The sequence below is a fragment of the Acanthopagrus latus genome, chromosome 15 (assembly GCF_904848185.1).
Source record: "Acanthopagrus latus isolate v.2019 chromosome 15, fAcaLat1.1, whole genome shotgun sequence".
NCBI classification, from domain to species: Eukaryota; Metazoa; Chordata; class Actinopteri; order Spariformes; family Sparidae; genus Acanthopagrus; species Acanthopagrus latus.
The window spans coordinates 2,688,787-2,704,142 of record NC_051053.1 but is presented as its reverse complement, the minus strand read 5'-3'; the positions used below and the strand labels follow the sequence as shown (position 1 = coordinate 2,704,142).

Sequence of the window (15,356 nt, the reverse complement as noted above, 5' to 3'; positions counted from 1 at the left end):
ATCAACATGCGATAACCTTACACGATATAGTACTCTATGTTAAGTGCTAACAAGAAAGTTTTAGCAAATATGATGATTACTATCCTTGCTTTACTATTAGCATGTTAGCATTTTGCTAAAAGGTAGCTGTGTCTATGTAGAGCACAGAGATGTATGGCTGCAGGCTGTGGACTCCAGAGTCTTGTTTGGTGTACCTGTATATGCCTAATATTGTTAATTTTGCAATGAGACAACACTGTATTATGTTCACCTGTAGGATTCGGATTGATTAGGGAATCTGCTATAGATATTTTCACTGTCCAATTACATTGACTGAAATGTTTTGAGTGAATCCAACCTGTTGAGACTATTAAGGTTTCTGCAAAATATGACATGGATTGATAGATCAGTGTGACCAGCTGTGCTAACTAATGTCAGTCAGTAAACACCAGATGCTGAAGTAAAAAATATTAATTTACTGTAATTATTGACCAAATGATTACATTACTATTTTAAACAGTTAGAAAACAGGACTGTTGCCCAGGAAAAACAAGGCCCTGCATTCAGTAGCAGACAATGGTTCATATCACTTTAAATGCCCCAGTTGACTCACTACTACCGCTGAAATCCCTAAATTACGAAAACAAGTCTGCAGTAAGTGAAAAGCATAAATGGACACTTCTCAGTACATTCAGTGCATGCAGTGCATCGCAATGAAGAATATGTTGCTCAGCAATCTTTCTTTCTGTGTGCTGCTGTCTCTTTTCTCAAAGTCTTCATTTTACATGTACACACAAATATTTGGCACAACAATCTTCGGTGGGATTAAAGTACAAACAACTATTCAATCACATTTCAACCATGTGACTATTTCCTGTGTCATGAAGTACAAGTCAATGCAGGACTATAGGGACTGTATGGCACTGGTGACCGAGAAGTCTGCATTTAGAATTTTAATCTGTAAAACCATATGCTTTTTATTGACCAAAGACATAAGAGACAAAACTTTGTACATTAATAATTGTTCCCAACATCCCCACTGTCTAGAATTTAGTTTAAAAAAAACAAAAAAAAAAAACAACCACATTTTCAAAATATCCTGGTTCCATAGTTTGACAGTTTCCCCCAACTCCAGGGTCACTGGTGATGCAAAGGTCCAGAGTTTCAACTCATCAAGTCACACACCAGTATATAGCGATAGGAAGTAGATATACAAAAGGAAAATGGGATATATGAGAAGGGGCTTCTTCGTTTTAAATTCATCTCCGACGAGCAGTGAAGCAGCACTGTAAGCAGCCCAGAACACACCAAACAGCTGAAATATCAGAACAGACAAAAAACATCATTACATTTATTCAGTGTGACAAGTTTCCATGAGAGATCTTTATGTTGCTCTTGCTGACTTGTTAAGTAATGTAACATTTTTTAACACTAGAAACAGCAGGTGATGTCCACTGGGTTTTATTAAGACTAGTGTACAGGCTCCTCACTGCTCTTTAATCCAGTTATTTACAGTGGATCTCTGACCCTTGCAAGTATTCCATGTAGTGAGGTGAAAAGGTGATGGTTCTGAAACATTCCCTCAACCATCCATTGTCTTTTAATTTTCATCATTCAGCAAGAAACTTTTTTTTTTTTGGCTCAACAGTATTTCACATCTGCTGATGCTTGAGGAAACGGGAAACACTTTGGATCGGGGGAATAACAGGTATGGATAAACACCATAATAACATGGCCATGAAAAAGAAGTAAGGGTCCACATTGGCATTATTATATATTAAACATTAACCGTAAGAGGCCAAGTTATTTAATTTAAATTTTAATTGTATTTACTGTATAGATGCTGTGGAACCTCACAAGTGGGGTGTAGTTACAGGACTTCAGCTGAGGATTTCTTCTCCACCCTATAACAGGGAATCTCTGGAATGAACAAATACCCAATTTCTGGAAGGCCTCAAGACTTTTGGTTTGTGTTCAGTTAATCAATCTTCATAATTATCTACTTAACTGTTTTGGAGCACACTTTGAGGGAGTAGCAAACAATAATTTTGACTAAGAACATCAAGATAATATCGCTAAATGTGATGGTTTAAAATGAACAGATGGAAAGAGAACAGGTGATGACAAAATTAAAAAAGGTCACATTCCCAAAAGAGACCCTTATATCTGAAATTGAAAAGGTTTTGCTATAGGAAATAACATTACAGCTTATACTAAGAAAGGCGCAAAAGAGGAATTACATTAGTATCAATCACAACCCAGTTCAATTACGAAGAGAAAATCAAAGATTTAGAAGGAAGGTAAATTGTAGCTAAGGAGAGATTAGAAATTAAACCAGTTTGATTGATAAATGTATATGCACCTCCATAAAGAAACAAATCTTTATTTCATACGAGTTTCAAGGAAAAATGTGTAAGAAATGGGGATATATGGTAAAACCTCAAACCAAATCTTTGGTTGTCTAAACAACAGGAAACGGTAAACAGTACGGAGACTGAATGTTGGGATACGGCAGGTACGTAAGATAAATGTGTTAGATGAAGTCGAAAAAAACATTCTGAAACAAATGGTATTTATAAACAACAAGTAATCATTAATAAACATATGATCAGGGACTCTCATAGTAGTCAAAGCAGAGTAGCTAACATGTCAATCCAGGGAGTCAATGTAATAAATGCTTTTCTGCAGAATTACTGTCAAAGCCACAGGTATATATGATTTTACACAGAAATCAACAGCGGCGGGTATTTTCATGCACATCACATATTGCTGCCTACACCGCCTTTAAAAGTGAATCACTTACAGGCGCTGGGATTCAATTCTCCATCCTATCGAGTATAATCAGACACACTATTTTAAGCTTGTAAACTTACAGGTTTTTTACACTTAAAATATGATACTTTTTATTAATGTGTGGTCTCTGACTCACTTTGATCAGCGTAGAAACCACATCGAACCCTCCAATCACTAAGAGCAGAGGAGCTATAACGATCAGAGGAAGAAGGGAATATCCGATCACCCCCAGAACCTGACCGAAGGACACCTGCTCAAAAGAACCACAGAACACTATAAGAAAATGTCAATGTTTAACAACAACAAGTGAGGCTCATGTGTGACTAAACTGACAGGCAGCAGAAGATGACTAGGTGTTCGCTGCACTAACCTCACCACCAAGAACACGAGCCAGCAGGAAAATCATTAGTGATCCAAATATCCAGATGGTAATGATCCAGGACACAACCTGTCAAAGAAAAAGCTTAGTGTCAACTAAGAGTTTACCACCACAAAGAACATCCACATAATTAAGGTAAAAACTAGTAAATAATAATAATACAGATATATTAAATATGGCTTTATTACAGGTCTATCACGTGGATCCAACGTACACTTAGTAGATGGAAAGCTGAAGCTTGAGCTTCTGCTTGTGCCGCAGTGGATTAGAGCTAGAGCTAGCATTATTTTATTTTGTGTGATCCTACAAACTGGACATGGCAACGGAGAAAACTTTAAAGAGGAGGTATACAGCTGAATGGCATCTTCACACTGTTGACTTGCCACGCAGGAAGACATTTTAATGTTAGGAGAGGTTTGTTCATGACTGGTGGCGAGGCAAAGCTCAGCTTGAGGCCATGAACAAACAAAGAAGAGCTAATAGAGAAAATGTTTGTGGCAAAGGGAGGAGGGTTTTGATTCCAGTGGCTGCACTATCTTGTTTGACAGGTTTATGAGAAAGGAGGGACTGTCACTTTGCAGGTGCACTCACATTTCACAAATGATGCCAAGGTACTATGAAGAGAAAAGTAAGGCATTACAGCGCTTCATAATTAACACGGGTGAAGAAGAATTCATATAAACCTGGACAGATAAGGAACATGGATGAGGTTCCCATGTGCTTTGACATGCCACCTGAAAGCACTGCTAATAAAAGAGGAGAAAAAACAGTGCCGTAAACATCTGGACAGAGGCGATCTCATTTCAGTGTAGTCCTAGATGTGGCATAAACCCACAGCGATGACCAGGATTTTGTAGCCTCTGCTCTTCGGAGTGAACAAGCCTTAATATGTTGACTAGCTTTCAGGTGATTTTTCCTTTACACCTCATGGGATTCTGAGGAGACCATTATGGCCACTGTGTGCAGCTGGATCAAAGAGAGTTGGGTAGATGTTGTTATGTGGGCATTTCAGAAGACCTCCATTTCAAACCAACCAGATGGAACAGAAGCTGGTGCTCTGTTTAACTCTGGGACCGAGGTTGACACAGACTCCATGAACAGTGTTCTTTAGTGTGCCATGCAGCGACTCGGGCACAAACTTTATGCGCAGCGACAGCTCTGACAGAGAATTTATGGCCATTCAGGTAAGCATACAGCCACACTATCAACTATGTAAATGTACCCTATTGTTGTTTCATGGAAACTGTTAGCCTAACTTACTGTTATGAGTTCATTCATTTGGGGTTCAGTTAAGAAAAATCTATAGGCACTGTTTAAGATGTAATGAGTGTTTTGATTGTTCCAAATAAAAATAAATTGAATAGTTTTGGAATACCATGTATGAACGTGTTTAAGATGTAATGAGTGTTTTGATTGTTCCAAACAAAAATAAATTGAATAGTTTTGGACATATGAACGTGTTTATAAATCAGTAGCTACTGGTGCATTCAGATTAATCGGCTGTGATTAAAAACTTTTTTTACTGACGGGAGAGCTCCCAAAATAGACTGCATCCTATTTACCATAACCACATCTACTAAAGTACAGCTCCACAAATAAATGTCTTTGAATTAAATCTGATGTGTTCAAAAATTGAAGGAGCTGACTTTGAACGTAACTAAATTGTAACAGTTTAGCATTTATTGAATTCTCCTGTATTTTTCACCAGAGTGATGCAAAGACCCCTGAGAGAAATATAATCTTTTCCCACTGCAGGAACTTAACGAATGTAACATCATGTGTATCCATGATCACAGATTCTACCCTTATTTCTACAATTCTCTGCACGCTTTGGGGATACGTTCCTCAACTAAATCTGGGTACTGTTTAGAGGGTGATACTACTAGAGAAGTTAGTTCCAAGTTAGGGGATGGGGGCAAAACTGTCAGTTGTAACTCGTGAAGCAAATGTTCTATTTAATCACAAGGACACCTACAACAAACACAACAGTATGACCTATTGTACTACTGCTTCTGTAAGGACAAGGACTTTAAAATAAGTGAGCAAACATGAAAGAAAATAAATAATATCATCTCCACTTATTCTGCTATTGCCTTTCAGGCAACCAAACAGCACAAAGAATTTGACGAAGACCCTTCTACCAAAGCCTCACAAAGTTCAGGGTTACAGGTAGTTAAGTCCCTTCATTTGGAAAGGGCTAATAGACAATCCTGGAATAGTGTGAAAATAGTGTGAATCATGGTTTATGTGATTATTGTGTCCTGTTCACCCGGAATTGTCCATAGATGGAGATCATGGAGAAGAGCAGCACCACAGCTAAAGGGCCCCAGAAGTCCGGGTTGTCTCTGACCACCTGTCGGTTGTAACCCAGTGATTGAATTGGCATCAACACACATCGGATCTTGTAATAGATGTCTTTCAGGTCAATGTCCAGCTCCTCCCTGCTCACACAGACAAGACATTGTGATGACAGAAGCTTTGCATGGAGAATGACTAGGAAAGGCAAAAGATTAAATCTGAGCAGTAGGATCTTTACATAGCCACTATAACAAAAGACATACCATCAATCAGTTTCAGTGAAACATACTAGTGGTAAATCAAAAATCAACATCATACGGATTTGTCGATTTACCTCTGTAACTATTGGTGCAACGAATCACAAAAAACTCATAGGATGGTTCGCATCACGGTTTTGAGAAACAGACTTAAATATATGCTACTGAAACATATGTAGCCACCTCTTTCTGTCTGTAGCCACCACCGTAGCTGTACTATAAGTATAACTATTTTATCTATTTATCACTATTTATTTATTGCATTATAGAAGTCATGATTAATCACTGTTGTGTAGCCTATAGGGTTAGGTTTATTTGTTGTACTTTCAGGTGACTTATGTGTAGGGATGTAACGGTTACCGGTGTCACGGTAAACCATGGTAAAATTCCCGACGGTGACGGTTACCTTTTAAGTTTTAATTACCATGGTAACCACCGCAGTCGATATCCACGGTGTGGAAAACTCACGGCGCATGCGCAGCGTGCAACGTGCGCTTGTTATGTAGTGAGGAAGACATGACGGAGGGAGGACGTGACAGTAGCAGCCCTCAAGGGATTTTTCTGCTTTCAAAGAGAAGCAAATCTGAAGTCTGGGCATATTCTGGTTATTATAAGAATACTCAGGGACAGCTGGTTGAGGATGGCAGCCCTGTCTGCAGAAGCTGCGAAAAGAAAGTTGTTGCGAGGGGCAGCAACACATCCAATTTAATCACTTTCACTTTACGACCATCACCTTCAACTGTTCAGTGAATGCAAGGTCAGTTAACCTTAAGCTTGTGTGCATGATGTATGTGCATGTCTAATTTGCTGTTGTCACTAATGTAAACTGACCAGATAGTGGTATAACTGAACGAAGTTGATGTGTGATTTGGCACGTTATCTGAAGCGCTTATTAATTGTAGATTTCACTTTTAAAAGTCGACATAATAATTCCCCAAATATTGATGCAGAGATGCAGTGAGGAGGATTTGAGACAAACATGTACTGGGTGGACTGAGTTAGTGAATACAAACTGACAGAGATGACTGACTTTCATCTCAGCTCTGTTCACCTGAGCAGCATCTACCTGTGGCTCAGCAGCCATCTGACCAATCAGATTGACCGAGTCCATTGACAACAGATGAGCAGGCAGGCAGAGAGACAGACAGGCAATATATATCCAGCCAGTAATATCGGAAATATATATCACTTGTGGATTATTTGTAGAATAGACATTATATAAAGAATAATATAAAATGGTGAATATAACAAGTGTCTAGATGGAGATAACAGCCAAAATAGAGTATACATAATTCATTTAACAATAATCCTTTGATCCTTGATCTAAAAAATGATCCAACCTGTTTCTCACAAAAGTGATATGATCTAAATTGTGAGTTTTGTAATCTGTAGGTTTTCTATATTATTTTTTCTCACAGAGGGTCTGCTGGCCAATCGAGTGCTGCTGCCACTACATCTCATTCTCCCTCTGTAACGCAGACATTAAAGGACATGTTTCAAGAACAGGCTGCCTCATCACAAAAAGCCAATGACCTATTTTGCACAGTTTTGATACATTCTTTTATACTTATTTAATGTTGATTTTGCAGTGTTTAGTTAAGGTTTTGGATATGGGACTTTTTTAATATATAATAAATCTATTTAAATATAAATATTGGTGACATAGAAGACATTTTAAAAATACGCAGTATACTGATAACCGTGTTAATCTTGGACACTATTACCGTGGTGTGAGATTTTTATACCGTTATATCCCTACTTATGTGACAACCGGTCTGAAGGAATGAACGAATAAAACATGCTAAGTTGATTGACGTTAGTTTACGTTATAGCTTATAGCTATTACATATAGCTTACGTTTAATTATGTTGCACCAAAACTAAGATGTTCCAGTACTGACTATAAACTTAAATTATACAAGGCACCCAAAAAGAACTGTGGGATTTCTGAACAGAATTTTTTTCACAGATGAATGCCATTTTGTGATTTCTGAAGCATAACTTAAATCTAAACAATTAAATCTCACTCTTATCTCAATCACACAATCACTATACAGGTTTTCCATACACTGATCAGTGTAAAAGTTGTAAAGTCAGAGTTACAATAATTTGTAACTAAATTGGGCCTGTAAAGATGGACTAGTGAGTAGATGAGTCTCCGTGTTGGCTGTGATGACGTTTAATGTCCCCAACATGCTAATATGTTCAGACTGTGATAACAGCACATATTATTTCATACATTTAACTCAGAACACATTGACTTTGAGATGAGGGAACTAGAGGTGCAAAAATACTGTCTTATTTCTGGGATTAATGACTCATTACTACACCACTGAATTGGAATGAACACACACACACACACACACACACACACACACACACACACACACACACACACACACACACACACACACACACACAAACATTTTTTTCTGGACAAATCAACTGACAACAAGCTATAGAACTGCTGGTTGCAGTTCAAAAGATAAAGATCTGCTAAATCAATAGCATAAAGTACAAACAATACACCTGTACTCACAGAAGAGGTTTGCTCTCTTCATTGTCATCCTCCTCTACCTCCAGCAGCCAGCCATAGCCTCGCTGCCTCAGGAAGGTGGTGGCGTATGGGTCTTTACTGCTCTCAGTGGCCATGCTTAGTTTGATGTCTGGGGCACTGATAGTTCCGCTGAACTCTGTGGTGTGGCACAGGAAATCCAAAGAGTCACACCTCAAGTTTACAATTTTTTTTCCACCAGTGATTTGGTTGTCATAACAGCAACTGAGCCTCATGTGAAGGAAGCTTGCTGTTAGTTTTGAAGCCAATCAAAACCAACCCCCCCCCCCCCTCTCTCTCTCTCTCTCAACAAGCTTTATTGGCATGACTGTTGTTCATAATATTGCCAAAGCAGACAGGATTACAGAGCAAAACATTTTGATAATAATAATAATAATAATAATAATAATAATAATAATAATAATAATAATAATAAGCTGGTTCATGTGTAGGAAATCATGTCAGGTGTTGTGCAGCTCGTTTCTGTCTCCACCTGTCTGTGTGGACAGAACCAACACAGCTGGACCTCTCTAGGCAGCCGGGTCTGTCTGTGTCTGCTGCTCTCTAAGGCCAGGCTGTGGTCGCTGAGTCTGTACATAGTCAATGCTTTCCTCAGTCTTGGGTCAGTTACAGAGCTCAGATAATCTGCCATGGAGTATTGTCTGTTTAGGGCCAAATAGCATTGGAGTTTGCTTTAGGTTTTGGTTGTTGATGTCCAATAGTTGATGTAATTGTCTTTTTCTTTTGCTATAATTTGGTTAGGCTGGATGGTGTGAGGGCGGTCTTAGTGCCCGGTGCTGTTGGAGCTCAGCCTGTGGACCAGCTGGCTGAGGGGACTCCCTTCTTTGCTCTCCTCTTGGCATTGTAGGGCTTTGTAGCGGTAGGAGCTGGGCTCGCTGGTTGTGAGGTGTTGGTAGAACTTTATTGCTCTTTTTTGGATCCGAATTAAAAGGGGAAATTGGCCCAGTTCAGCTCTGCATCCGTTATTGGGGGTGTTCTTGTGAACTTTGAGGATGCTTTTGCAGATCTCAGTGTGCAGGCTTTCGATTGGGTGTTTGTCCCATTTGTCGAAGTCTTGGTTGATAAGAGGGCCCCATACAATACAGTTGGTTCAATTATTGATTGAAATATTTTTATCCAAATTTTGACAGGTATGTCTATGTTTGAAGACTTCTTTTATAATCCAGAAAGCTCTTCTGCCTTTTCCTCTGAGATCCTTAATGGCCAGATTGAAATTTCCCGTTGATGTGATATTTAGTCCTAAATAAGTCCTTAGAGTCCAGGTGGAACCTATGGGGATTTTTCTGACTCTTGCGTCGTTTCTGGAAGACCATGACTTTTGTCTTTTCCAGGTTAACAGTCAGGGCCCAGGTCAGACAGAACTTTTACAGGTGATCTAGTTGCTTTTGTAGCGCCTCCTTTGTCGGAGCGAGCAGTATTAGATCATCTGCCAACAGTAAACATTTGACTTCTGTGTCAGAGAGGGTGAGACCAGGGATCTCTGACTCTTCCAGGGATTTGGCCAGTTCATCTATATAAATGTTGAACAGGGTGGGGCTCAGACTGCAGCCCTGCTTCACTTCTCTACTTTGGGGGAAGAAGTATGTTTCCCCAGTTCCAATTTTGACAGCACATTTATTATTTATATACACTGTCTTTATAATATCGTAGATTTTTTCTCCAATACCTTTTTCTTGTAATTTCAGACTTAATCTGAAATTACAGACCATGATGCCAAATTGAGTTGAATGCTTTCTTGAAATCTACAAAACAAGAGAAGATTATGATGTTGTTCTGATGGACGTGTTTCTGGATGAGGGTGTGGAGGGTGTAGATGTGGTCAGTGGCTCTGTGTTGTGGTGTAAAACCAATCTGACTCTTGCTCAGGACATTGTGCTCACTGAGGAAGTTTTGCAGTCGGCTGTTTAAGATGCTGCAGAATAACTTCCCCAGGTTGCCGCTGACACATATGCCTCTGTAATTGTTTGGATCATATTTGTCTCCACTTTTGAAGATTGGAGTGATAAGCCCTTGGTTCCAGGTGTCAGGAAAATTTCCAATGTTTAGTATCAGAGTGAATAAATTCAATATGGCAGTCTTGATTTTCTGGCTGCTAAACTGAAGCATTTCATTTAAGATGCCATCAGGGCCACTTGCTTTCCTTGGCTTCAGTGTCTGGATCTTAGCCAGCAGTTCCCCTTCACTAATCTCATAATCTAAAGGATTTTGGTTGTCTTTAATGATTGATTCAAGGATTTTCAGAGATTTTCAAAATGTTTCTTCCATATTTCCCCGTTTTGAAAAGCCAATTCTTCCTTGTTTGATTTGTTGACTGAATGCCATTTTTTCCAAAAATTGTTTGAGTCAATGGACTCATTAATCTCTTCAACTTGACGCTGTTCATGCTGCTCCTTTTTAGCTCTCAGTGTTTTTCTATATGATTTCAGTGTTTCTCAGTACTGGAGGCGGAGCTCAGGATAGTCAGGTTGTTGGTGTTTTTCTTGGATAATTTTTTTCAGTCAGAGTCAAACCACTTTTCATTAGCTGAGTTTGAACTGTGATACTCAATTTTTTTCAGATTGGATAGAAATGCTGTGCTGTCAAATATGGAGTTAATATCCCGGACAGCCTGGTTCAGGCCGTCGTTACTGTGGGGATATGAGGTGGTGATAAAATGGTCTAATTGAGTTTGGATTGCTGGATGACCGATGGCTCTCTGGTAGTCGTCCTTACCATTACTACTCCATCTATAAAGGTTGCTTGGAGGGGTTTACTGGGCTCTGCTACTAATCTACTACTACTACTACTTCTTATCTCTCTTTCTCTCTCTCTCTCTCTCTCTCTCTCTCTCTCTCTCTCTCTCTCTCAAGAGCATGTGTGAATGAAACGAGTAAAGATGCTCTTTTTTTAAAAATGTTTTGTCTAAAATGGCAAAACAAGTCACCAAATATATTGGCCATCTGTTAATATACCTGGGCAGACCGCCCAAGTAAAATCTATGGGTGGGAAACACCCACACTGTGAACTAAAAGAGGCATTCCCATCAAAAACCTGATGGACTGCTTTAATGCATCAATTCTTACTCTCTATGCACCCTAGGGAAGCTCTCCATTTCCCTGTCTTTGGTTGAAGGCACCAAATTTAAAAAGGGAAATTTCACCAATTTACAGATTAAACAAGCAATAGACAACTTTTCTGCTTCACCGTATCATTGTGAAGTAAATGTTGATAGCAAAATGTAATGACAATAGAATAATGTAACCATCAGAGTACACTAGTTCTATTTAAACTTTGCTATCACTTAACAATTTTGTCTGCCACCAGACACATGGTCACCAGGGAAAAGGAAGGTTAAGAGGAAATCCATTATTTTATAGTCTAAATAATCAGATAAACTCATGTCCTGTGTCATTGTCATTTGGGACTCTGAGGGAAAAAAATGAAGCAATAAACTTGGAAACGCTAGAGGAGAGTAGTAGATAGTTGTATCAAAATCACTCATAAACCCCTCAACTTCACTGGAAGGCTCCTTGTAGTGTTCTTAGTACAGAAATATCTCAGTATCATGTAAGCATCATTTAACTGACTGAAAACTCATCGCCACTACAGCTGAAACCGTCACCAACAAATGTATTGTCAAATACCTGGTTAACGAAACAATTATTAATGTATATTTAACTAAACACACAGCTATTAAGAGTTTAAAAACAATCAGTTCCCATAAGACACTTCCACAAAGTGTTAGGTAATGATACTACAGGGCGTAGTGGGAGGCTTTGCATTGTTGTGTGTTAGCTTCAGTTAGGCTAAGATAGCTGAACTTCCTGCTGTGCTGCGTGACAGTGCTACGTTAAAAACTTTAAGAGCAGCCCTATGAAGTCTCATTTAAATGGTTTTGTAACCTTACAATAAGCAAGACCAAAGAAGTCTCCAATTTTTCCCATTATTTTAATTAACTACGTTTGTCAACGGTAGTTATCAGTACGGCAGTTAGTTAACTAACGCTAGCAAAAGATAGCTTGATCGTGTAATAACGATAGCATATTTAAAATAGCACGGTCAAATGTATTCTTCGACTGAATGCATTTGTACCTGGGTGACTGCGTTAACTGTCACTCGTTATTAACTTAAGTACAGCACGTTAATACGACAGTCTTTTAAGGCCTGCTAGCCGGGGAGGTCTGCTGGCATCAGCCTACCTTCAGCTTCTGTCGAGGAGACGAATGTGAAATCTCCGTTGGTGGGAGAGAACTGCATCGTTTATTTTATATTCCTACCACACGCCTTAGCTATAGAGAAATGGCATTTAAATAACCGATCAGTTAAATGTGCGTGGAAGCGTTAATAACGCTGAAATTGATTACACCTAACCAGTAGATTTAAACTATCGCATTTTGTTTTCGTCCAGTCTGTCACGTCTGCTCTGAAAAGCAGGGAAGTGCAGACGTAGCTGTGAAAGCGGTTGATTGGCTTCCTCTGATGTTCCCACCCTAACCGCAATCGTGACCAATCATACTCAAAGGAAGGCAACGACTTCTGACCAATCAGAGGCAGAGTTTGGCGGGCCATCACCTCGCCACTCTGGTAAAAACATTGCGTTTAGCAAATGAGACACGTCTTAAGATGCGTTCAATAGATGGCATAAAGCTGGGACATAAGAGCTGCTAAACTGGCATATGCTGGCAAAGCTGAGGCAGGCTTAATTAGTCCTTCAGAGCTGAAAGGGATACACTGAAAGAAAATGTTAATTGCAAAACATTTGTGTTAATGAGGATGTAGATGACATAAATAATACATATACTGTAAATATACTGAAATACTTCTGTAGTTGTGCGACCCTGATGAATTTCTCAGCTATTTAAAGGCATTTTCAATTACCAATTTTCAATTATCAATGCTTCTAGTTTCAATAGACTTAGTTTGTGAAAATGTAAGTCTGTATTAGGGTTTTGTCTCTTTATAAGATTTACTTATTTACTTCAAAATGTGGGGGATAATTGAAAAACGTGTTTTTCTTTTCTCAATACATGTAAGGATAATATATAGATAAGAACTGTAGTTTTTCGCACAGCTCAACCTGAAACCATGCCCCATCTTTTTTTTGGCATTGCTAGAACTAGCATAGAGTACTAAAATATAGCTAGATGTTGTCGAATTTATTATTGACACCTTGTGCAAAGATTTTGCATTGTTTAATTTTTAAGATGTTGTTTAACATTTTATATTTGGATTCTTTAACTATGAGAAAAAATCGAAAGAAAACGCATTTGTCATAAGTCTATTGATTATCTTGGCCAAATTCTATGTAGATTACATAAATGCAGCCAAAAAGCATCATTTGATTGTATTTCACAAAGATTTTTGAAGAGTTTATAAGGTTTTGTGACAAATCTCAACTTGAAAAATGCAAACGGTATCAAAATGTCTCTGTCTCCATTCATATTTTTCCCGAAATACGTCAAGCGCAAGGTCCCATGGTGACTTTAACCGAAGGGCCGTGACATGTCTATCATTCCGTCAACCCCGCCCTTTCCGTCAGTCTGACGAATAGAATCAGATCATACTGAATCACTTCTTTTTGCCGCTAAAACTAAACTCACTTAGGCTTCTGGACGCGCCGAGCTGCCTCCTGTTTGTGTGGATAAAGGGAACAGAAATAAAGTAAGTTTTAATTTGAATAGCATGCACTGACTTTAACACTATGTCATTTATCGTGTTGTCTCTGTCAGAGTGTCTCATCTACACGGACATCGGTTGTAGCCACAAACTGTCGTCCAGTTTCTATGTAACGTAAACGTTAACTGTACCATACGTAAGATAACTTTATTAAAAATGTATGATTTCATGTTGACATGCTTATTCAAACACACATACAGGACACACAACAAACCCCACAACATTCGTGATAATTTTAGGTTGTGTGTTAAATTCTGGTTTGTTAACTCGCCTAGCTATGGAAATTGAATTAAGTGTTCACTAGCTTTTCCCTTCTCTTTTGTGCTGGCAGTTAACCCCCAGGCGCCAACTAACTAATGTTTAAAACGTTTAACCTGAATTAAACCTAGTGTTGGAGCCATAGTCGTGTTGCTATAATGTTAATTATGTAGCCGGGCTTCATATCACTATTGCAATTATTAGCACCGAATGTTTTTAGTTGGAACCGACTTTTGTGCGGGCAGGTGTTTCTGCCCGGACGGTAAATCGTTTTTGCCCCCTGTCGCTGTCTGTCGCCGAGCTTGTTGCTGCATTTAAGTTAATTTCATTGTGTTTGCAAATGAGAAATACTTAGTTTGAACGTCATGAAGAACATGTGTAATGCACACTTAGATTTCTTCATGTAATTCATTGCAAAGTCTGACACAATTCCAAACTTAAGGAGACAGCTCTCACATTTATAACTTTCTAACTTCTAAACAGTCATTGACATTGTCATTAAAACAGAAACAAAACAAAAAAAAAAATCAAGAAGTGATTTAAACATTGATATGTAGTTGAGTTCTGGTCTCTGTGAATAATGGAGGGGTGATGACAGGTTCTGGTTCTGTACTTGGGCTACAGATTGTGCCTCTGAATGTGAGGATTCAATAGCTGAACATAGTTTATTTCATAACAGGATCTTAATTGTGTTAAAGGAGCACTCTGTAGTTTGGGAGAATGAATGTTAATGAGCAGAGAAACATGCTTATTGGCAAATTTTTTGTTTGTTTTTGTTTTGCCCAAACAAATTAAATTATCAAACTCTGTTTTCATGACTGCATAAACTAACTGACATTAAAGGAGAACACAATTTATACTGTTTAACTTACTTTTTACTTATATATGGCGGACCCTGCCACCTTTCTAGCTTCAATCGGAGTTCTGGGACCTTATTTTTCTCTGAGAACAGCTAGTTTATTCACTTATGTAAAAAATAATATTTCTCAGTTGGTATTTTTACCTTAAAGTGACACTCTCACCAAAAAGCTTAATTTGTGAATGTATGGATCAAACCTTTGTGTAAAAACATAATTACAAGGAAAGAGACACTTTTAATATTTACCATAGTTTAGTTTTCGGGCAAGCTAATTTTCAGTGGCGTGCTGGGGCACTCTTATGCT

At 38.6% G+C, this 15,356-nt stretch overlaps 2 protein-coding genes across 4 annotated transcripts in view; one reads left to right on the top strand and one right to left on the bottom strand.

Annotated features, from left to right (window-relative positions):
• Positions 1–435: 435 nt before the first annotated feature.
• yipf4 (Yip1 domain family, member 4) lies at positions 436–12,764 on the bottom strand. 2 transcript variants are annotated; one of them, XM_037124353.1, is made up of 7 exons: positions 12,459–12,764; positions 8,245–8,398; positions 5,421–5,592; positions 3,143–3,220; positions 2,909–3,022; positions 2,783–2,807; positions 436–1,294 (listed from the first exon to the last, which is right to left on the bottom strand). In XM_037124353.1, exons 1-7 carry the CDS (start codon positions 12,514–12,516, stop codon positions 1,239–1,241), a joined length of 657 nt encoding a protein of 218 aa, XP_036980248.1. In that variant the 5' UTR covers positions 12,517–12,764; the 3' UTR covers positions 436–1,238. The 2 variants fall into 2 exon arrangements, with proteins under 2 accessions (XP_036980248.1, XP_036980247.1); XM_037124352.1 differs by lacking the exon at positions 2,783–2,807 and having other exon boundaries at positions 12,459–12,756.
• A 1,000-nt stretch (positions 12,765–13,764) lies between these two features.
• exo1 (exonuclease 1) overlaps positions 13,765–15,356 on the top strand; it is a 35,911-nt gene continuing 34,319 nt past the window's right edge. For both annotated transcript variants that reach the window (XM_037124810.1, XM_037124809.1), the window contains exon 1: positions 13,765–13,920. The gene's annotated coding sequence lies outside the window, so the exon portion shown is untranslated. The remainder of the gene's footprint in view (positions 13,921–15,356) is intronic.